Raw genomic sequence first — 22511 nt, forward strand, 5'->3', positions numbered from 1 at the left:
CTTGCAGAAACCTTTGCCACCCCACCCCACCCCCACCAAGTAAGAGCTCTACACACGGCAGCAGCCAGCTTCAGATCCAGCTGCTTGACACCTATTGTCCCCGTTTGGACGTCAAACGATTTCGCCTGAAGGACCCTAGCTTCGATTTGATTAAAAACTCAAGGCATCGCTCCTGAAACCTCCTCTGGGCTGTCCCGACTTTTGGGGAGCGGCCACCCCCCACAGCGGGGACTTGGGCAGGGCCGGTAGGAAGCTGAGGGGGTGGGGCTCCCTAACAGGCGTTCGCTCTGGGCAGCCCGAGCAGCAGCGAAGGTCCCCGCCCGCCGCTTTCCCCGCCCCCTCCATCCCAGAGGGCTGGCTGGCTAAGTCCCTTCTGCTCCCGGCTCTCTACCTCACTAGCAGCGGATCTCGGTGCAGCGGGGACGGGGCGAAGCGGCCTGCGCACACGGAGCGTACAACACTGCCCAGAACGCACCGCCACCCTTGCCCCTTCAGCCGCCCACTCGAGATCTCCAGTGGCCTTCGCGCGCGCACGGTGAGCGCCATCCCGGACCGAGGCGCTGATTGGGAAGAGGGCTGCTACCCTTAGTGTCCTATACCTCTGGATCGGCTGGACTTTCAATAGGAGCGGATCTTGATAGGATCAACCTCAAGTCCCCCGCCTCCCCTTCTACCCCCGAGTCATTTCCAGTGCCCTTCTCCACCCTTGTCGGCCTCCCAGCCCGGACCTCTCCCTTCCCTCCCGTCCTCGGAAGGCGACTGTGTCCGCAGGCCCTCCCCTGCGGAGACCGTTGCACTGGCAGTTGGCCGGCTGTGCGAGGCCCCGCCCCTAGCGCGAGCCGCGGTGCCCCCGGGCGGGTAGGCCGAGCTGGCGGCCCGCGCGGGGGAGGGGCGGGACCGGGGGCGGTGCGAGACCGGGCCGGGCGCTCCTCTGGCGGGTCGTGCGCGCGCTTGCTGTCCCTTCCTGCCCTCGCGGCGCGCGCGGCCTCGTTCCCACCCCCACCCGCTCGCGCAGGCTCTCGCTCGTTGCGCGTTTTGTCCCGCGTCTCTCCCCGTCCGCCGCCTGACTCGCCGCTCCTGTCCTTCCTCCCGCTTTTTCTTCTTTCCTCTTACGGTCCAAAGATGCCCTCGGCCACCAGCCACAGCGGAAGCGGCAGCAAGTCGTCTGGGCCGCCACCCGCGTCGGGTTCCTCTGGGAGTGAGGCGGGGGCCGGAGCCGCTGCACCGGTTTCTCAGCACCCCGCAACCGGCACCGGCGCTGTCCAGACCGAGGCCATGAAACAGATTCTCGGGGTGATCGACAAGAAACTTCGGAACCTGGAGAAGAAAAAGGTGCCAGGAGTTGGCGGGGAAGGGAGGGTTTGGTGCTCCGACACTGCCTGCGGTATCCTTCACTCTTTTCGTTTCCAGCATTTCCCTTCCATCGCTCCCCCACTCTACTCCCGTTGTCCACACTGCACGGGAGCTTCGTGCCCAGAAAGCGGGCTTCTAGGGGAGGTGCTCGTCACCTGACCCGGACGCGGCCTGCCCCCAGGACTCGTGGTTACTGTCCCCCTGCTGTGAGCCAGGCCTTTGGGCGTGAGGTGTATAAGGTTGGGGACCTGTCCTGTCGCTAGCTTTAACTGTGTGATGCCGTTTTCCCCGTTACCGAGGCCCGAATTCTTTTGAGTAGGGCCACCGGGGAGAAACGAGATCCCAGTGTGGGGACTAAGGGTTCAGCTGACTGCCTCATGGTGTTGGGGCGGTCTGCGTCCTCTGGCCGTGGGGTTTGTCCGCTCCGTTACTGTGTGTTTCAGATTTGTTCAGTGTTCCCTCTTCTCCTTTGGGAGAGAAGTGTATTTATTTAGGGTCATAAACAAGAATTGCTTTCCCATCAATCCCCTTTTGAGTGGGTCTTCGAGTTGCTACCCCTGCCCCCATCGGATGGGCTTCCTACGTTTCCTTCTTTGTTTCAATTGTTTAGGTGCCCCCGAGCCTCTCGCTCAACTCGTTCCCGAGAAGATATTCTGCTGCGGCTTTTTGTCTTTCGGGGACCCTAAAGAGGGAGGAGGGAGACCTCACCGATTGAGATTTGTTGGGGAGAGGGTGTGGGTTACACCAAGGGGAGCGTTGGGTCTCAGGGCACATGGAGAGAGCGACTAACATGGCGGCGGCTGCGGGGAGAGGGAAGCGCTTTACTGGAGCTGCATTGTGAGCACAAAGCGAAAGCAGAGGGGGAGGGCAGAGACCAGAGACCAGGCAGCCGCCCCGACTGGCCTTCCTCGCCCCCATCCAAAAAAAAAAAAATGGAGCCACACCCTCAATATTTTGGATTCAATGTTTAGCCACCCTAGGTCACACCGTGAGGTTTATCTTCAAGTCGGCCTTTGTTTTATGCTTTCAGCCCAGGGCAGTGTTTTAGAGGAACGTGTGTGTGTGTGTGTGTGTGTGTGTGTTTGTGTTTGTGAAAGAGAGTGTGTACACGTACGTAGAGGAAAGGTCTAGGCAGAGTGAATAATTCAACCTTAGTAAGATTGGAGGTGGTAAGAGAGAAACAAAACAGTACAGAAAATGGGGTGATTACATCAGTGACTATTATGCGAACTTTTGTCTTTTACCTTAAAAAAAAAATTGACTTTCATACGATAACTTTGCTTGTCTGCCTCTAGTAAAACGTTTATAACATGTTGAATTTCGAGGAAGTCATTTAAAAATGTTTATTTAGGTAGCCATCTAATTGTGTTACTAAGATGTTGAGGCACATGGTAATTTTTAGGCCAAAATTTGGGCTTTGGGAAATAACTTGAAGAAAACTGATGATATTTAAGTCTTAATTATTTTAATGGTTCATTTAAATATTCATTTCACCTTTTTGAGTTTTCAAACAAACATTTTTAGGTTTGATACTTCTGTATTGGGAATTGAATTTCTTTATTTGAAATTGAAAGATGCTAATTGTGGATTTCTACCTTTTTTCTCATCCATTATTTTGATCAACAAGCATAGTTTATTATAAATGATTACAATAATAGACTTATCAGTATCAACTAGGCAACAAAAGTAATTTGATTATAAAGTACCTACATTTAAATATGTAATAGAATAAGCATGGTCAAGGCCATTATAAGTGAGTCTGCCATCTGATTTAGTTTTTGTTGCTCTATTTGAAATTAAGACTTAGGTATTTTTTAAAAACCTCTTAAAACGATAAACCTGTCAATCTGGTTGTTACTTGAATGATTTCAGAATTCCTAGGAAATCTCTGTTCTTTTAGGATAGGAATCAGAAAATAAATATTAATGGAGTAATATTTTAAGTATACATTTATATTTTAATGACTGAAAAGTAATTCTTTAAAGGTGTTGGTATACAGTCAGGTACAGATGAGCAGCTTAGTTGTGAGATGAGTCTAGTTAGTGTCTACTGTTCAAGAATATTCGTGGAAAATAGAAATGTAGTTTATAAGCTTTTAGGAGTACCTGAACCATGGCAGGTCATGGTTCAGTTACATAGGTTTGTATTACTAAATACTATATTTAAATGGATAAGTTGGAAGTACTGATGTAGCTTAATTACTATTAAAACTAGAAGTTTACTTTTTGAGAAACTCAAGGCTTTTTTCCTGGTATCTTGATGATTTGTTGTATGGAAGGACCTTAACTGATTCATTTTTTTTTAAAATCAACCGAGGACATTTATTTTTTTCATTGCTTTTTAGAGAGAGAGAGGAAGGGAGAAAGAGAAACATCGATGCGAGAGAGAAGCATCGATTGGTTGCCTCCCTTACACATCCGGACCAGGGATCGAACCCACAACCTAGGTATGTGCCCTGACCGGGAATTGAACCCTCAACCTTTCAGTTGCGGGACAGCGCTCCAACCAACTGAGCCACACCGGCCAGGGCTGATTCATTTTTCAGTAGTGAGTGAGCACTTTTAATACACCTAAAATAGGATTTACTTTACAAATTGGTTTTGTACCTTTCTAGAAACTGTTATGGGATGAAGTAAGTTACTGTGTATAATTGGATTTCTTTTTATTTCAGTCCACTTAGCAACTTATATTTGAGCTGAATTTCAAAATGCTTTTGTCATGTGTTCTAAAATGAAGTATTCTGACAAAAATTACTGCTAGATAATGTAGTATCATTTTGTGGCATAGAGTTGCAATAACTTTATTTCACTTTATTTTAAAAAGAAAGCTATTTGTTAGTTTTCTAGTAAGTCCAGTCCTATGAGGAAAGCTAAGCATCTGTTCATTGAGAATATGCTTAACATTGATGAAATAAGATCCTATTATGTAATGCAACTAAATGACCTGGTAGTTTTCAAAATTTGGGCTTATAAAGACTGCATGGGTGTTTGGCAGAGAGAGGAAAGACATCTGTAATAAAAATAATCTAGTGTAAAACTCCACTTACAAATCTTCAAACTGATTAAAGTATAAATAATGAGTTGAGTGATTGCCTAGTTTTCACCAGTTTGTTGATATAAAACTGGGCCCTAGGCAATGTAAGATATTTTGAAATCAAGTCTTAATTTAAACTGAAGAGAACTCATTTATATGGTAAGATGTAATCAGATCTTATGCAGAACAAAGGGTTGTTTTAATAGATGACATTTTACAGTTGTTATACACTTTGTAAGTATAATAGATTTAGACACCAGTGACTTTGGTAGGAGAAAAGATTCACCAGTGTTCTCTTGCAAGACAGCCTGCCATCTTTGTAGCCAGTAGTGACCAGATGTATTAGTCCAAGTGTACTGTTTTTCGTACTGCTCCTTAAAGTCTTCTTGATCTTTATACTTTGCATTAATATTATTCAGAAAAATTATGTTTTTGGTATTAGAGAGGATAACATTTCTTTCCAGAGCAGTGCATATACTTTTCATTAGAATTTTTAGTGTAGCTATTGTACAGAATTTCTTTAAGTATTTGAAATAAAAATAGCAGAAGTTTTTCTTGACAGTTAAAATCTCTGATGTGTTAGCTCTCCATTGATTACATGAACTATTCTTCTGCAATGCAGAGGGCAAGATTACTTTGTTTTGCATTCACCTTGTCACAGATGAAAAAGCATTTACAATGCTTAAGTTGTTTCCCTCTGTGTGCGTGTGTGCATGTGCGTTGTGTGCACTCTTCTGAATGCGAATGCACTTGCCCATGGGGAAATATTTAAATTGCAATTTAAAGAGGAAAAGAATGTGAAGTCCCTCATGTGATAATAGGGGTACCTTTTCCTGGGATGAGGGTAGAATCCTAAGTATTACAGTGAAAATGGATTGTTTTTACCTGGCCATGTTATTTTCTAGGGGCATTCAACCGGCAGTCCATGGGCCGCATGAGACCCAGGATGTCTGTGAATGCAGCTCAGCATAAAATTGTAAATTTACTTAAAACGTTATGAGATCCTCTTGTGGTAGTGTGTTCCAGTTGTATTTAATAAGTGGCCCAAGACAGCTCTTCTTCCCGTGTGGCCCAGAGACACTAAAAGGTTAGACACCTCTGCTAGGCTAATATCCATGTGGCAAATGTTTGTATAGGAATAAATTTTGTGTGACTTAGAGATTAAGCATACAACTTGTCATACTTTTAAGTAATTTCTTAGTTTACATTTAGAATTAGATGAAGATTTGTTTGGTATTGTTTTATCTTTTAAAAAATTACTAAGTACTTGCAAAATGGTAAACTAAAACAGCATGGCCTTAAGTTTATTACCATACCGTTCAGAGAACCTAAGACTTTTTTGAGAGCTTAAAGCACAGGTGAAAAACGCAAGGCCCTTGGGCCGAATCTGGCCCTCCACATTATTTTATCCGCCCGGCACCTTGTTTCAACCCAGTGGCAGTGCCAAGCTCCTTGCCCCTAGTTAAGGAGTAGTTACATTTATACTGTCCTAAAATGACATTCGGCCCTTTGAAGGCAGTTGCAAGGCTGATGTGGCCCCTGGTGAAAATGAGTTCAACACCCCTGGCTTAAAGCCGTCTTAAAATTTAATTCATTTTACAGAAGAGGAAATTGAGGTGCTCCTGTGAAATGACCTGGTTTAAATGGGTGAATCCCAAGATCTCTCGTAATATTTTATGGGGATAATTAGAATTTGTAATAACTCTGCAATGTAAGTGTAATTTTTCATATTTAGGCTGATCCTGTAGACCATGTGAAGCTTTTTACATCACATTCTTTAATATTAGAGTTCTTTTGTTTTAAAAAGCCCAAAGCAAAAGAAGCTTCTCATTTCTTCACTGTTAGACCTTTATCAATGTGTCATTGTTAATTTTGTGTTCGTAGGCTGTCCAGATAATGGGGTCCTCAGACTAGCAGTCTAGGGAACATCCTGTGTTGTTGGGATATCTGTGTTGTAATGAAATGAATTTTAAAGTTTAAACTCTGAAGTTTCTCTTTATGCGTAGGTAAGCTCCAAATGTACATTTGCCACTCTCTACTCAAACTTGGCATGTTGTAGACCAGAAAATTTGGGGAAAGCATACCCAGTAGAAAGGAGTAGGAGGTGTGTCAACCCTTCTATCTTAATTCTTGTATTTCAAACTTCTGGATAATTGTTAGTAAGTGGACCTTTTTTTCTGGGGGGAAATGAGTGGTATGTATGTTGTAGAGAAGAATGTGAGGAGTAGCCAAAGTGATGGCTTCTGCATATTTTAAAAATTTTTCTTCACTACCTATACCAGTGCTTTTGTTGGGTAGAACATGAGTGTAAAAACAGAGATAAAAGAAACGTTATTGGGCAGAATTCAGAATTTCTTATTTCCTGAGGAAATGGGAAGGTGTGCTTCTTGACCATGCTCAACTAAAGTAGTCTGTTTCCTTTCACTTCCTGTGCTACCTATTGTCTGTATACTTTGACATTTTTATAGTGCCTTATGTTCTTACCTTATGTGTTTTTCAAAGTAGGTATTAAGCTTATACAAGGCAGAGGCTATTGACATACTGTGCCTTACACGTGGTGTATGTTAAATATTTGCTAGTTTGACTAAATCCTTGCATAGACATATTGTATCTTCACCTGCAAAACTCTGTTAAAATGGATTAATCAGTGAAGGGAAAATGTTCTTTGTATGGAGATATTTACTTGTTTTTTTAATTAAAGTGGAATTTTTCTTGGAGGATTTTGGTTCTCTTTTCCTCCCTCCCTCCCTCCTTCCCTCTCTTCCCTCTCTTCCCTCTTTTCCTCTCAGTAGAGTTAATGAGTAGGCCAGTAGAACACACTTTAAAATCTAGGTAGTGTAAGCAATATTTGTGAATAACCTTAGGAAGGGGAGAACATTGATGATTCTTGGTATTTGCACAGTTAAAAATTGCTAGAAATGTTACTGCATTCCACTTAATGCTGTTATCCAAACAGAAATAACTGAAATATACTTTACTCATTGGGAAAAAACTTTTTAAATGAATTCCAATTCACACCTTTTTTACATTGAATTCCCAACAGAGTGTATAAATATCATTCCTTTGTACTGAATTACTTTAATGAGTAGCTTGGTTAAAACAACTAATAATTCAAAAGACACCTGTTAAAATTATGAATGATCATTTGTTTTTCAAAGGCACAAGCTTTGAACTTCTATTTATTTATTTTTAAAGATTTTACTTATTTATTTTCAGAGAGAGAGGAAGGGAGGGAGAAAGAGAGGGAGAGAAACATCAGTGTGTGATTGCCTCTCATTCACCCCACACTGGGGACCTGGCCCGCAACCCAGGCATGTGCCGTGACTGGGAATCCAACCTGAGGCCCTTTGGTTTGCAGGCCCATGCTCAATCCACTGAACCACACCAGCCAGGGCAGCTTTAAACTTTCAAAAATATAATTCAAAGTAAGTGATGCTGGAACTCTTTTTAATATTATACTTTTCATTTTCCTACTAGCTGCTTCCATTCATTTAGACTTCACTGCATAATTATAGCCTTGGATGAGGAATAAGTTTTTACAGGATTATCTTTTATCTTGTTTTTCCTTCTCAGTTGGGCAAAAGTCTTGTCAGATTAAACTCCTGGTTACTCATCTGCTTGAAAAATTATCTTAGTGGTGGGACCTTAGATAACATCTAATTTAGCATCCTTTTATTGTTCCTACTGTTAAAACATTCCGAATTCTGAGTAGAGGTAGGTGTTCATTGAGCTTCTGCACTAAGCAGTCTCCTGGACCTGGTAGAATGCTCATTTCTCAGTGCAAGTTTCGTTTTTGGACAAGTTCTTAATGTTTGTGTCACACCACCACTCTTAAATACGTAGTTGGTTTACCCGGAACAACTCAAGACTTCTGCTGCTTGAGAAGGCTTCCAGCACTTGAAGATAGCTATTAAGGATCATCCATGGATTGTACTAAGTGCTCTCTACTGTTCTTTTAAAAAGTGAGAAAATGTTTCTTACTATCTCTGACTTTTGTGAATTTTACTAGCCGCTAATTCTCAGTTAAATTGGTGGAGGGTAGACAGGAGGCAGAGTCAGCTGCCTACCATTATGTAGGCAGAGTCAGAGCTAATGTTTCTAGGGGAAAAACAGGGCATGTTAGAAATGGGGACTTGAAACAGTATCTAGAAAGGCCACTGAACATTATGGAGAATTGAGAGGAAAAGAAATCTTTATTTTTTGATTTTGTATTTTCTTTCTACAAGTTCTTTTAGTACTGTAGAAGTGATTTATTTGACTGAAGACAAAATTTAAAGCTCTCACTAGTTTTGTTATTTTAGGCTTCATTTTAAAGTTAAGTACATGTTCTGTCCCACTTTGGAGATCTTAATTGAGAACAGGATTTACATAGTTGCCTGGATAGCCAAAATTTCAGGTGTTGTCTCATTCTAATCTTCGTTATTATGACTGTTTACAGTTGTCTAGTTGAATAATTTTTAATTATTCTTTTTTAGTCTCTTACCTCTTTCCTATTTTTATTTGTATAATTTAAAAATGTCTTTTTAAAGGACTCACTCAAGGAATTTGTTGGATATAATAGGAAGGAAGGAACGCTTAGGAGGAGGACAGCTGTTTTAGATACTTATCTTCTGGCATCCTCATGGTACGGGATTTAATTTTTTAAAAACATTCTAATGAAGTAACTTTGGTGGTGATGAAAAAAATCTTTGGGAAGAGTGGAAGATATAGGTGTACTGTGATTCAGCAAAATAATTGTTCTGTGGAGAAGGGAGAGGAGGAGAACAGCATCAGTCGGGCCCAGAGGAAATGTAGCATCGGCTGGAATCTGGAGTGGCATTGTGAAGGGGGACAGGTGTGTTGCAGCACAAATGATTTTGCTGGGATTTATCACCTGATGTTTAATTGCTCTCTCGGTTTCCAGTTAGGTGAAATATGATCGATAGTAGTGCTTCCCTGGTCGGGGTAGCTACCACTGCTTTAAATTTGGGTGTCTGTCACAGAGTGTCAACTATTACTGCAAGTGCTGAAGAAACAAGATAGAGTGGGACTGGGCAGCACTTGCTGGGGTAACTGTTTCTTAGTACCACGCAGCTGTAGAGTGTCTTGACATTTACTTCTGTAGTCATACCTCTATCCGATGGTTCTCCTTCAGAGTCTCTGGATAATCTGGCTGATGACCTGATTTTTATTTTGTTCACATGTGAGGCTGTAAATGAATTTTTAATACACTCTGGACACTCAGTAGTTGAAAAAGAAACCCTAAACTGAATTTCAAGATAGGTATTTCAAGATAGAATCTAACAGGGCAGGTTTTTGTTATCAGTGTTATGGTGGGCTTTCTGATGAAGTTATCTTGTTAATGCTAGGAAAACTGCTCCAGTCTTCATAAAATTAATGCTTTATATTTTATGTGGATGACCAGTTTATCGACAGCATTAACAGTATGTGTTAGGTAACTGTGCTGGGAAGAAAAATAGCTGTTTGTCTGGAGCACTTTTATCTTTGTCCCTCTATTTTTATTGGCGTTAATAAGTTGGTTCAGCCAATGTGACAAGTAAGTCCTTATTTACAGTGTATATCGATTTAGTTTATACTGCAAATTTTAGCCCCAAGTGGACAATTTTTCTACTTGGACTTGACTTAAGCCATTTGAATAGGATGTGATCATGGGAATGAGCCTGTTAGCGATGGTGTCATTTGTCTCTGAGTAGTCTACTCTTTCAGAGATTTGGCAAACTGAGTATTGGGACCAGTGCAGATACCACATCCTCTTTCTTATCTCTTAAAGCTACTTAGGAGTGAGCTGGGATTGCATGCTGCCCTTAATTTTGAAGAGTAGAAAGTTAGACCAATTGATTGTCCTAGAGGCTCTTTGTTTCCAGTGCAGAATTCGGCATTCACCAATGAGTTTAACCATAATGTACTCCAAACTTCAGGAACTGTCGCTCACAGTGCGAGATTTAATAAAAGTATTACTTACGATTGGAAGGTGTTCAGATCATATATGGATCTTACGCAAGTAATTAATAGGTTAAATAGATTTATAAGCTGGTCTAGGAAACCACCATTCAACAAGTTTTCTGTGTTTAAAGTTGAGCTTTTAAGCAACCTATTTCCAAATGGAGGCTGATATATAAAGGTTTGTAGATCACAATTCATATAATATGTTTGGTTTAGAATAATTTATTTCTACGTTCTACTGGACTCACTACTATAAGAGAATTTCAGTGTATTTGACTTTGGTGGGTGTTTCTCACACTTTCTCACAATAAAACAGATTACGGGCTCCCACACCAGTAAAAGTTTCTAGGTGATGGCTTATGTTGCTGGTTGGGGATCACACTTTGAGAATCACTGACCTTGACCACCATAGGGTCTCCACTATGTGGGGATCTAATTGGATGGATGTAACAGTGAGCAGAGGTGCTTTCAGTTCCAATTATTATTGGTACCAGGGTACCAGTTGTTATTATTAGGAACTTCTGACCAGAACCAGGATCTTGCTTTCCTGACCCAAGGACAAGGGGATAGGATAGTTGTAACTGCAGGATAGTGTTAACAGCTACAGAGTAACAAACATAAAGCTATGATGAAACTTTTCATTATGATTAGAAAAATATTTCACAGGACCTAATTTCCATTCATTTGACTAACTACATGTTTTGATTGGATGCCTTCAGAGGCATCAGTTCAACTCTCCAGGAATAAAGAACTGATATACTTTTTGAAGACCCCTTGTTAAAGATCCTTGGGATTTTTCAGTCATATCATGACTTTTGAACATTTTTTTCCCTCAAACTCATTTCTTTTGGTGTTTTTAGCATTTCTTCTGCATTGAAAAATCATGGCTCTTAAATTATGAAAAATTAGAAACATATTACAGTAATATAAAAATCACAATAAATTGATGTATGAGCTTTAATAAAATTATAGATCTTTATTTTGACTGCCCAGAAGGTCATTTTACATACTTTCTGTTGATGTATTCCATGAAGATTTATATTGAAGCTGAGTTTCACATAGTAACTGCTTTCCCTTTTCATTTCCTTTTTATTTATTTTTTTAAATTTTTAAAAAGATTTTATTTATTTATTTATCTTTAGAGGGGAAGGAGAGGGAGAGAAACATCAATGTATGGTTGCCTTTCGTGTGTCCCCTGCTGGGAGTTGGCCTGCAGGGAACCGGCCTGCAACCCAGGCATGTGCCCTGAATGGGAATCGAACCTCGATTCTCTGGGTCGCAGGCCTGTGCTCAATCTACTGAGCTATACCAGCCAGGGCTCATTTCCTTTTTAATCTTGTTTCCAGTTATTGCTGTGTGACAGATTGCTTCAAAACTTACAGTACATCATTTTATCATGCATGTGGATTCTGCCTTGTCAGGTATTCAGACAGGGCACACAGCGGGTTCGTGTCTCTGCTCCACGATACCTGGGGCCTCACCTGGGTAAACTCAGGCTTGTTTGTTCACATGTGTGATGCCTGGGCTGGGATGACTCTAGCACTAGCATTGCTGACTGGATTCTTATACAAGAGCACTCTGAATGGCTTGGCTTCCTCATAGCATGGCATCCACAGGGCTACTGAACTTCTCATGGTGGCTTGGGCTCCAACGCCAGTGTTCTTAGTGTCCAGCAAAGAGAGCAGAGATACAATGCTTTTATGACTCAGTCTTGCAAGTCATACAGGAGCCCTTTTACTGTACTTTGTTGGTTGCAGCCCTTTCAGTACAGTGGTAGGAAAATTGGACTAGTTCTTATGGGGAAGTGCCAGAGTCACAGTGTAGGACTGCAGATGCGGTGACTTTGGGCAGTGTAATCTGCCATAGACCTGTTGGTTGGACGAATGCTAAATTTGCTATGGTGTAGGGAATTGGAACTTTTCTGTCACAGAATAGCTTGTCCCCTATATACCAATCTATAGGTTGGTATAGATTCAAATTTAAGGATCTTACAGGTGAAGGTCCTGACACTGTCCCGAAATGTGTCAATTTTAACCTCTTTTATGTAGCATGAAATTAAAGTTTTTATTTAACTATATATATATATTCATTGCAGAATGTCTAAGTGTACATAATAAAGGAAAAGGAAGTTCCATCTATAATTCTACCATTCAGGTATAATTCTTAACATTTAAAAAATCTTTTCAGGCCCTGGCTGGCGTAGCTCAGTGGATTGAGCCCAGGCCTGCGAACCAGAGGATCACAGTTCGATTCCCAGTCAGGGCACATGCCTGGGTTGCAGGCCAGTTCCCTGTAGGCCAACTCCCAGCAGGGGATGCACGAAAGGCAACCATACACTGATGTTTCTCTCCCTCTCTCCTTCCCCTCAAAGATAAATAAGTAAATAAAATCTTTAAAAAATAAAAAAAATAAAAAAAATCTTTTCATGTTTATTTTCATATGTATATAAGCATTTTTTTTTAGGAATTTGATTTTGACATTCATCTTGATTGGCATATATGTTTTAAGTTCACAGGGCATGAAATGATAAAGTTGAATAAGCTAGGTATATAAAACTACCCTGTGAGAGATCTAGAGTGCACTTACTGTGTTTCTAGGTTTGGCAACAGTTTTCATGAAAAATGTATGATATCATAACAGGGAAGATAATGAATGCCAGGTATAAGTTAGTAGCAGTTTTTCTTTTGCCCAGTATTTAGCTCAGAATTTTAATGATGTACTAACACTAAATTTCATGTTCTTCTATAGTCATATTTTCTATTATCCATATATTTTGAAATAGAGGAATTCTGGCTGTAGAACTGTTATGTTCTAAGTTGCAATTAAAAGCAAATCTTAACCTGTTTAGTTTTTTATTTCTTCAAAGAAAAGTAGCCTAACCTTTTAAAAAAGTAGATGAACAAAGACAGTTCAGAGGTCAGAGGTGAGGGAATAAGTAGAGATCTAAGGGGGGTTTATAAAACAACTTCAAAGTTTTGTACTTTATATAAAACAACTTATTGACATTGTTTTTAAACTTGTATCTGTGCCTCTGATTGCATTTTATAAGAACCTTTCTTTGTATTTTGTTTCTTGGTTAATTTTATTGCCATTGGTAAGGAACTACATATGTTTATAATTTATTGTGGTTATTTATAAAATTTCCTTAACTTAGATTTCTTCTTACTCTCCTTTGACCCATAAAACCATAACTGAATTCTTGACTGTGTTGCATTACCTGAATATCGCTTCTCTGGGGTCTTACTGAATGGTAGTAGCCTGGGACACCTACGGAGTTTTCATCTTAGCAAAAAAACCATGCCCAGGGGTTAATTTTATGCCCCCATTTGTGCATTTAATTCCATTTTTGAGAAAATACTAAAGGAGAGCCGTTGACTAGTGTACTCCCCACAGGTGATGTGATGGCCTGAAGTATCTCATGTCGTTCAAGAGAAATGGATAAGGCACATCAAAGACAATAAACACATGGGTTTTTTATTTTTTTCAGGAAATACACAATATTTATATCAGTCATGTGAATTCTTTGGTAGGGGGAGGGAGTGACGTAAATTTTTAACACGTTATAAAATGTCTGATAGGCTCACTTGAATATAAGCAGCATCATAGCCACGTTGCGTCTCTCACCCCTGGGGATGGAGGGACCGTGGGCCTGGGTCCACTGATGCCTAATTTTTTTAAAAAAGAAACCTAACAAATGAGCAATGTTGTATCATTGGCTTATAATAAAATATTTGGTAATCATTTAGCAGTGGCTAGAGTACTTAAAATCATTTTTAGCTCACTATTAAGTTATTTTATGTTCTAACTGGAGTATATATTTAGGGCAAGATTTGAGACAAATTTAGGATTATGTGGGTTTTGTTATTTTAAGTTGGTATATGGTTGCAGTATGGAATTTAATTTCTGTTTTTTAATATAGGGCAAGCTTGATGATTACCAGGAGCGAATGAACAAAGGTGAAAGGCTTAATCAAGACCAGCTGGTAAAGATGCCGCATTTTATTTAAAATTTTATGTTCACTATTTTTAACAAGAAAATTAATGTTGTGTTTATGTTTCCAATAAAGTTGTGTTCTGTGTTTGTTATTTTAGGATGCTGTATCTAAGTACCAGGAAGTCACAAATAACTTGGAGTTTGCAAAAGAATTACAGAGGAGTTTCATGGCATTAAGTCAAGACGTAAGTTAAAAGTGGTGTATGTGTTTATGAAGTATTTTAAATAAGAGAGGCAGAAAATTTTGTTGTTTTTTTTTGCAGTTTTAGTCCTTGCATTACTATTGATAAACTCTTTAAGGTGAGAGGTTTGGATCCAATTGTATCTAAGATGCCTTTGCATTCTGTAAAGTTAAACAGGTGAAAGATGCATTTTAAAAGGACTGGCTTTCAGATATGACAAACATATAGTAGTTACCTCAAGGTTCTTCTCATTGGTTTAAAAAATGGGTAAAACATGGTAGTCATTTACTTTTTATATATTCCTCTGTGCTTAATGACTGTCTTACAGTTCCATTAACTATCTGAAAATAGGTTCAGTTACATAGTTGGTAACTATTCTTTCCATTAGGGCTTTTAGGGGATGTGGCAGACTGATGCATTGCTCTTGACTCAAAAAGTAGTGTGTTTTTCCCAAACATCTTTTGATATGACAAAACCCTTAGAGAACAGGACAAAAATTAAATACAGAGTCAAATAATTTGTTCAGCCGAGACCATAAAATGTCCTTCTCAATTAGTGTTAGCTTATTTGGAGGAAGGCTAACATTAGAATACAAAGTTGTCTGTGATTTGGTGAAATGAATAAACAGTTTATTATGTGATGAGAGTGCAATACTGAGATTAGAAGTTCTGATTCTGCAACCAGACTTCCTGGTTTGAACCTTGATTCTGCTATTTTTACTGAATAGGATAGAGAAAGATGAGATGTGGGGGAGGAGAAGGGGGAGAGGGTCTCATTCTGTTTTCGAATTTGTAAAATGGCAATAATGATAATAGCACCTACCTCACAGGGTTGTGCTTGGAGTGGTATTTGATGCATAATTAGTATATTTTATGCACATAATATAGCTACTTACCTAGATTTGACTAAAGGTGGAAAATACTGATATTATCTTTAAAAGTAAAAGGAAATTTGTACTGAAGTAGGAATTTGTTCCCCTTAGCTTAGGTCAGACCTCAGGCTTGAGGAACCCTGCCCACTGTCTCTTTCTGAAGCTATGCAGTTGAATCAAGAATTCACTTCTGAGGCTATGTGAATGGCAATGCGTGTATCCTCCTTTGCTTCTATTTTAACACTGGTGTTTTTAGAAACTTTTCACTAAGTCTTTAACTTCATTGGCAGTCCTTTGGTTTAACTGTGATCCTTTATTGTACTTGCCACAATTATTGAACACTTTTTTTTGTTCAGCGTTCAAGAGCTTCTTTAAACCTAGCTTTAGCCTACCTATTCTAATTTTTGTATTCTTCCGTACTTGAACTTCTTATTTCATTTGAAGTGGCTTTCTTATCTTTTTTTTTTTTTTTTTGGTTAAAGATTTTATTTATTTATCTTTAGAGGAGAAGGGAAGGAGTGAGGGAGAGAAATACAAATGTATGGTTGCCTCTCATGTGCCCCCTGCTGGGAACTGGCCTGCAGCCCAGGCATGTGCCCTGACTGGGAATCAAACCGCGAGCCTCTGGTTTGCAGGCCTGTGTTCAATCCACTGAGCTACACCAGCCAGGGCTCTTTATTATCTTTTTGCTTTTGCTTTCTTGATTTTATTTCATATTTCTGCCTCTCTTTCTACAGTGCTTCTTTTCTCTGGCTGCCTATAAATTTAGACCTTTCTACCCTAAAATTGCAGTCCCCCGAAAGCTTTCTTGTCCACCCTGGCCTGAGATCTCATCTTTCTGTTAATATGTATTTGCTTGCTATCTATGGCTACGATACTGTTTAATTTACTGCCCTTTGCTACCATTATAGATTTGCCTTATTGCAACCTTATTATTCCTTCCATGTCTTCCCTATTTTTCTTTTTATTATGTTTTATATGTCTTTATTTCCATTTTCTCTGTTTAAAGTTATCCTAGTAAGGCTTGAGAAAGAGGAGAATGTGGGAAGAAAACACTGTCATTGCTCTTGAAAGACTGACTTTTCTCTGGCCCCACACTGAGACAATGCATAAGAGAAAAGTATTTGAGTTTGGCTGATGCCCTCCTGTTAGCCTTCCCAGGAAAGAGAAAGGAGTGGAGAGACAAAAAGCAGTGGAAAAAATTAATACTTAGCTTTTATCTGTCTTCTACTGCCACCTTCTTTTTCTCTGCTAGTGTGCCCATAGTCCTAAAAAGGAGTCGGTTTTAGCCACTATTTTCAGTACGTTGGAATGCCATTACAATGCCAGCTGTTGATTGACTGGGTTGAGGTGCCAGTGGTGGGTTGTGGCATTTCTTTGTGAACTCAGTAATAGGTACTTAGAACTTTGGGTCGTAGAGAATTTTTCCCATGGAGAAGATATAGTTAATATTTTTTATTATTGTTGTGGTTAGGTTTATTTTTTAGTTGACTTAGGCCCTTAATTAAATGTTTTAATTTTTATACTTTTTATTATGAGAAATTTCAAAACCAAAGAATATAATGAACACTCATGTACCCATATCTATCTTCTACATATACCATCTTATGGGCAATCGTATTTCATATAGTCTCTTATTCCCTGTCTGCTGGATTATTTTGAAGCAAATCCCAAATATTATTGTTTTATTGATAACATTTCAGTAGTATCATACCTTCTAGCAAAAGAAGTGTTCTGATTTTCTTACAACTGCTTAAAATTCATCATGGAATAAACTCTTTGTAAATTGGGAATCATCCTTTCGTGTACTGGGGTCACATCTAGCCCATTGAGTGAGGTGTCTTGTTTATATTGGACCCGAAATTGATTGAACTAAGAGTTTTTAAAACTTATTTTGATGTCTTATGTTTATATTCTTATGCAGATTCAGAAAACAATTAAAAAAACAGCACGACGGGAGCAGCTTATGAGAGAAGAAGCTGAACAGAAACGTCTAAAAACTGTACTTGAGCTGCAGTATGTTTTGGACAAACTGGGAGACGAGGACGTGCGCGCTGACCTGAAGCAAGGCTCCAATGGTGTACCCATCCTGTCCGCAGAGGAGCTGTCCCTGCTGGACGAGTTCTACAAGCTCGCTGACCCCGAGCGGGACATGGCCTTGAGGTGCGTGGTGTTGGTGAGACAGCTTCTAAATGTTGCCTTAACTTGACAGTTGAAAGGTAGTTAATTAGCGGTTTGATTATCATTATAAGGTTGAATGAGCAGTATGAGCACGCCTCCATTCACCTGTGGGACTTGCTGGAAGGCAAAGAAAAATCTGTATGTGGAACAACCTGTGAGTATCACTGATACCTTATGTTCTTATAACTAAACATCTTTAAAAATGAGTTTCCTACTTAAGAGTAATGTTAATTAAAAGTTAATTAAAATTTTAGAATGGGATAAATAACGTCCCCTGTTTACTTTCTCATTCTTTTTTTTTGTATCTATTTTTGCATTTTTTGTGCCTGTTCTGTGTGTGATCATAACAGTACCAGCCAGCCAAAAATCTGTGAAGGTGGGAGTCCTAACTTAACACGGTTTGTTTGTAACTTACTCTGAGCTGGACGTACTAACACCGATTGACTTGCCAGGTTTTTTTTGATTATTAGTTGGTGACTGTTTTTTTCTTAGAGCTGAAATTTTGTGAAAAACAAACATTTACTGTACCTCATATGGTCGTGCCTTAGTCTTTTTCTTTGATTTCTTTTTTGTATTTTTTAATATGTTTTATTGATTATGCTATTATAGTTGTCCCATTTCCCCCCTTCATTCCCCTCCCCCCTGCACACTCCTTCCCCCATTCCCCGTCTTTAGCTCATGTCCATGTGTCTCAAGTACCTTAGATTCTATATTTCCCATACTATTCTTGCCCTGCCCCCCTGTCTATTTTCTACCTACCGTCTATGCTACTTATCCTCTGTACCTTCTCCCCCCTTCTCCTCCTCCCACTCCCCTGTTGCTAACCCTCCATGTGTTCTTCATTTCTATAGTTCTGCTCCTGATCCAGCTGTCTTCTTGGTTTGCTTTTGTTTTAGGTATGGTTGTTAATAACAGTTTGCTGTCCTTTCACTGTTCATATTTTTTATCTTCTTTTTCTTAGATAAATCCCTTTAACATTTCATATAATAAGGGCTTGTTGATGATGAACTCCTTGAACTTGACCTTATCTGAGAAGCACTGTATCTGTCCTTCCATTCTAAATGAAGGTTTTGCTGGATAGAGCAATCTTGGATGTAGGTCTTTGGATTTCATGACTTGGAATACTTCTTTCCAGCCCCTTCTTGCCTGTAAGATCTCTTTTGAGAAATCAACTGACAGTCTGATAGGAACTCCTTTGTAGGTGACTGTCCCCTTATCTCTTGCTGCTTCTAGGATTCTTTCCTTCATTTTTATCTTGGCTAATGTAATGATGATGTGCCTTGGTGTGTTCCTCCTTGGGTCCAACTTCTTTGGGACTCTCTGAGCTTCTTGGACTTCCTGGAAGTCTATTTCCTTTGCCAGATTATTTGGTCAAATAAGTTTTTCACTTGTTGCTTTTCCTCTTCCTATTCTGGTACCCCTATAATTTGGATGTTGGAATGCTTAAAGATGTCCTGAAGGTTCCTAAGCCTCTCCTCATTTTTAAAAATTCTTGTTTCTTCATTCTTTTCTGTTTGGTCATTTTTTTCTTTTTTCTGGTCCACTCGATTGATTTTAATCCCAGTTTCCTTCCCATCACTATTGGTTCCCTGTGCATTTTACTTCATTTCTCTTAGTGAAGCCTTCATTTTTTCATCTAATATGTGACTAAACTCAACCAGTTCTGTGAATATCCTGATCACCAGTGTTTTGAACTCTGCATCTGATAGGTTAGCTATTTCTTGGTTGCTTAGAATCATTGGCTCTGGGGCTTTGAGCTGTTCTTGAACCATAATGTTTTGGTCTGTTTGCGCCTGTTATGGATGAGGTGCGGAGCCTTAGGTCCTCACCAGGGCAGGGCAATCCAGGTTTCTGGGTTGTGACACTGTATGTGGAGGCAGGGTCAGAGAGGGGCAGTGGCGTTTGTTCTGCTCTCTCCCGGATTTTGGTCCCCTCTGCTACTTACTGCAGGCAAATTGGGCCCTTCTGGTGCTGGTTTCTGGGCGAGTGGGTTTGTGTATGTTCTAGGACCCTGTGGGTCTCTCCAACGAACTCTCTGTGAGCCTGGGAGCTTCTCCCGGCATCTCGACCTCTGAAAGTTTTTCCAGTTGTGCTTTTAGGCTTTAATTCCCAGCGCTGGGGCCCTGGGTTATGCGGTCTGTCTCACTGCTTGTTTTTTTTTTTTTTTTTTTGCCTGGTTTATCTGCGTGCGAATGTGTGGCCGCGGTCAGCCAGCTGCCTTGTGGCCTGCCTGGATCGGTCGGGCTGCTTTTTCCTGCTGCGTCCCCTCTCTGCCAGGTGCCAACTCTGCCCTCTTATCAGTCTGGATGAATGGTTTGTCGGACTTTGGTACAGTTTAATTTTCTCTCTGTTCTGGTTTCTGAGTATTTGTTGTTCATAAACTTGGTTGTGTGAGGAGGTACATTGTTTCCACCTACGCCTCCATCTTGGCTGGAAGTCTCTTCTTTTTTGAATTTTAAAAAAGGTGCTGGTATCTGGTTCAGTTTCCTCTTTGTGAGTTCTTTTTTTTTTAATTTTAAAAAATTTTTTTAAAGATTTTATTTATTTATTTATCTTTAGAGGGGAAGGAGAGAGGGAGAGAAACATCAATGTATGGTGGCCTTTCATGCGTCCCCTGCTGGGAGTGGGCCTGCAGGGAACTGGCCTGCAACCCAGGCATGTGCCCTGACTGGGAATCGAACCACGATCCTGTGGTTCGCAGGCCCATGCTCAATACACTGAGCTACACCAGCCAGGGCCTCTTTGTGAGTTCTTAACCTGAAATAATGCAACTGTATATTGATTTTTTTTTTTAAAGATTTTATTTATTTGTCTTTAGAGAGGAAGGGAAGGAGAGAAAGAGAGAAATATCAATGTATGGTTGCTTCTTGTGAGTCTCCTGCTGGGAACTGGCCTGCAACCCAGGCATGTGCCCTGACTGGGAATCGAGCCGCGATTGTGTGGTTCGCAGGCCTGAGCTCAATCCACTGAGCTACACCAGCCAGGCCTGTATATTGATTTTTTTAAAAGGACATTTAAGTTTCACTAACTTGGTAAATTAGGAATTTTAGGTTTTTAGTCCCTTAATAAATGAAGGAATAGGTTCCTCTCTTGACTATAAAGTTGATTTAGCAAAGTAAATTGTTGACCTTATCAAGGCAGAACTATCTGTGTTTATAGCTTGTTTTTAGCAGAGGTTGAAAATTAATTGGATTATAAGTTTTAATTGACAAAATAGTATGATACTATTTGGTGTGTTTTTGCTTTAAGGATGTGTGTAAATCATATAAGGAAATAGTCTTTCCTTTTATATCTTTTCATTTAAGGAATAATTGTTTCGGTTTGTCAACTTGTGTTGTCTGTATTTATTGTAAAAGATCTTTTTGGCTTCTTGGTTTTAGTTCCGGTATAAGGATGTACTAAATTCACCACTTGAAGTTTGGAAAGTGATTGATTTATGTGCCTAAACTTATTAGCTTAAAAAAGTATTAGGTCACTCCTGATCAAATTTTCATGACTGTTACTGAGTCATGCCAAGGATAAAACAATCTTATAGTTTGTTTTGGTGTTATTTTCTACCAAGTTTTGTTCCTGCATCTTAGGAATGGCACATCTATGTCTGTTGCTATTGGAGAGCTACTTATGTAATCAGCATTAGTGTTTTATATGCAATCAGTTTTCATGCATTTAAGTTTTTTTAAAACATATAATTCTGAGTCATGAATCTTGAGGTGTAGAGGGAGGAAAACATGAAGTGTTCAGAATTCAATAAATAGTAAATAATGTTATTAATAGGATCAATTTTATGATAGTTTGATATAATATGGTCCCTAAAGTTTTATATTTCTGTAGAGTGACTTATTAGGGAATAGCTTTACTGTACATTTGCTATACAAGGCCAGGAAATTAAGATTTTAGTTCTTGACGCACACTTTTGCCTGCTGGCCTGCCTTCCTTTATATCCTAGTGAACCAAATTCTGACAATTTGAGTTGACTTTTAAATATATTGAATCTGCTTCTATTTCTCTTCTACTTTTCTGCTTTTCTCTTGTCTAATGTGGTTGTTTAGCTGAATCTGCTCCCCATCATTAAAATCTTGCAATGGCTTTGTTTTAATTACATTTTATATGCATTTGTCCTTAATTTCAAGACCTTGCATGATCTGGCCCTTACCAATCTCTCCAGACTCAGATTTCCTTAATGCTTTTTCTCACTCCTGGTTCGTCATCTGGAGCACATACTTTCATTTTTGTGTATTGGGCGTCCTTCTTTGTACAGAGCTTTTAAATGCTGTTGCCTCTGTCTTGGAACACTTCTCTCTCCTACTCACCTTCTGCACCTCAGGGTTTTCAGCTCTACACCATGACAGCCTCTTGCAGCCTCTCCTCGACTAGGTCCAATCCATTGTATTTCTCTGTGGAATGTTTCACAGGTATAATTTTGCCATTTTTGTGAGTATTTGATAATTCTTCTCTATTGGATTGTAAACTTAGGGAGGGTAGATACTGTATCCTTTACATACCTTTTTGTGGCCCCAGTGCCTACCACATTGTCCGCTTTCTTGTAAAACTAGGATACTGAAAATACAGGAAGATAAACTTAAGTATAAATAGATTCTTTTGTTTCTTGTTATTCTGTATTGGACTTCTGTTCTTGGTGGAATTTAATGTTTGTAATGTGTTTTAGTAACAGTTGATGAGGTCTGTAGAGTGTTGGCTTATACCTCAGATAGTCCAACATTATAGTTCCTATTTTGTGTTTAGATAAAGCTCTAAAGGAAATTGTCGAGCGTGTTTTCCAGTCAAACTACTTCGACAGCACTCACAACCACCAGAATGGGCTGTGTGAGGAAGAAGAGGCAGCCTCGGCACCTGCTGTTGATGACCAGGTAGCTGAACCTGGTGAGTACCTGGGTGGATATGAGCTTCAGGTAGGGTCTTGGTTTTGTTTATGCCACCAACATAATCTGTATGCT

The 22511-nt window shown here is 39.8% G+C and overlaps 1 protein-coding gene across 1 annotated transcript in view; it reads left to right on the top strand.

Moving 5' to 3' along the window:
- Positions 1-332: 332 nt before the first annotated feature.
- Positions 333-22511, top strand: part of CAPRIN1 (cell cycle associated protein 1) — a 39080-nt gene continuing 16901 nt past the window's right edge. Inside the window, exons 1-7 of the mRNA XM_037040485.1 lie at positions 333-535; positions 1123-1332; positions 14249-14311; positions 14421-14507; positions 17300-17538; positions 17628-17710; positions 22300-22437. Of these exons, the coding sequence (XP_036896380.1) occupies positions 1123-1332; positions 14249-14311; positions 14421-14507; positions 17300-17538; positions 17628-17710; positions 22300-22437 (820 nt within the window). The 5' untranslated portion in view covers positions 333-535. The remainder of the gene's footprint in view (positions 536-1122; positions 1333-14248; positions 14312-14420; positions 14508-17299; positions 17539-17627; positions 17711-22299; positions 22438-22511) is intronic.

This window comes from Sturnira hondurensis, unplaced genomic scaffold (assembly GCF_014824575.4).
Source record: "Sturnira hondurensis isolate 20B ecotype Veracruz unplaced genomic scaffold, ASM1482457v3 Scaffold0002638, whole genome shotgun sequence".
NCBI lineage: Eukaryota > Metazoa > Chordata > Mammalia > Chiroptera > Phyllostomidae > Sturnira > Sturnira hondurensis.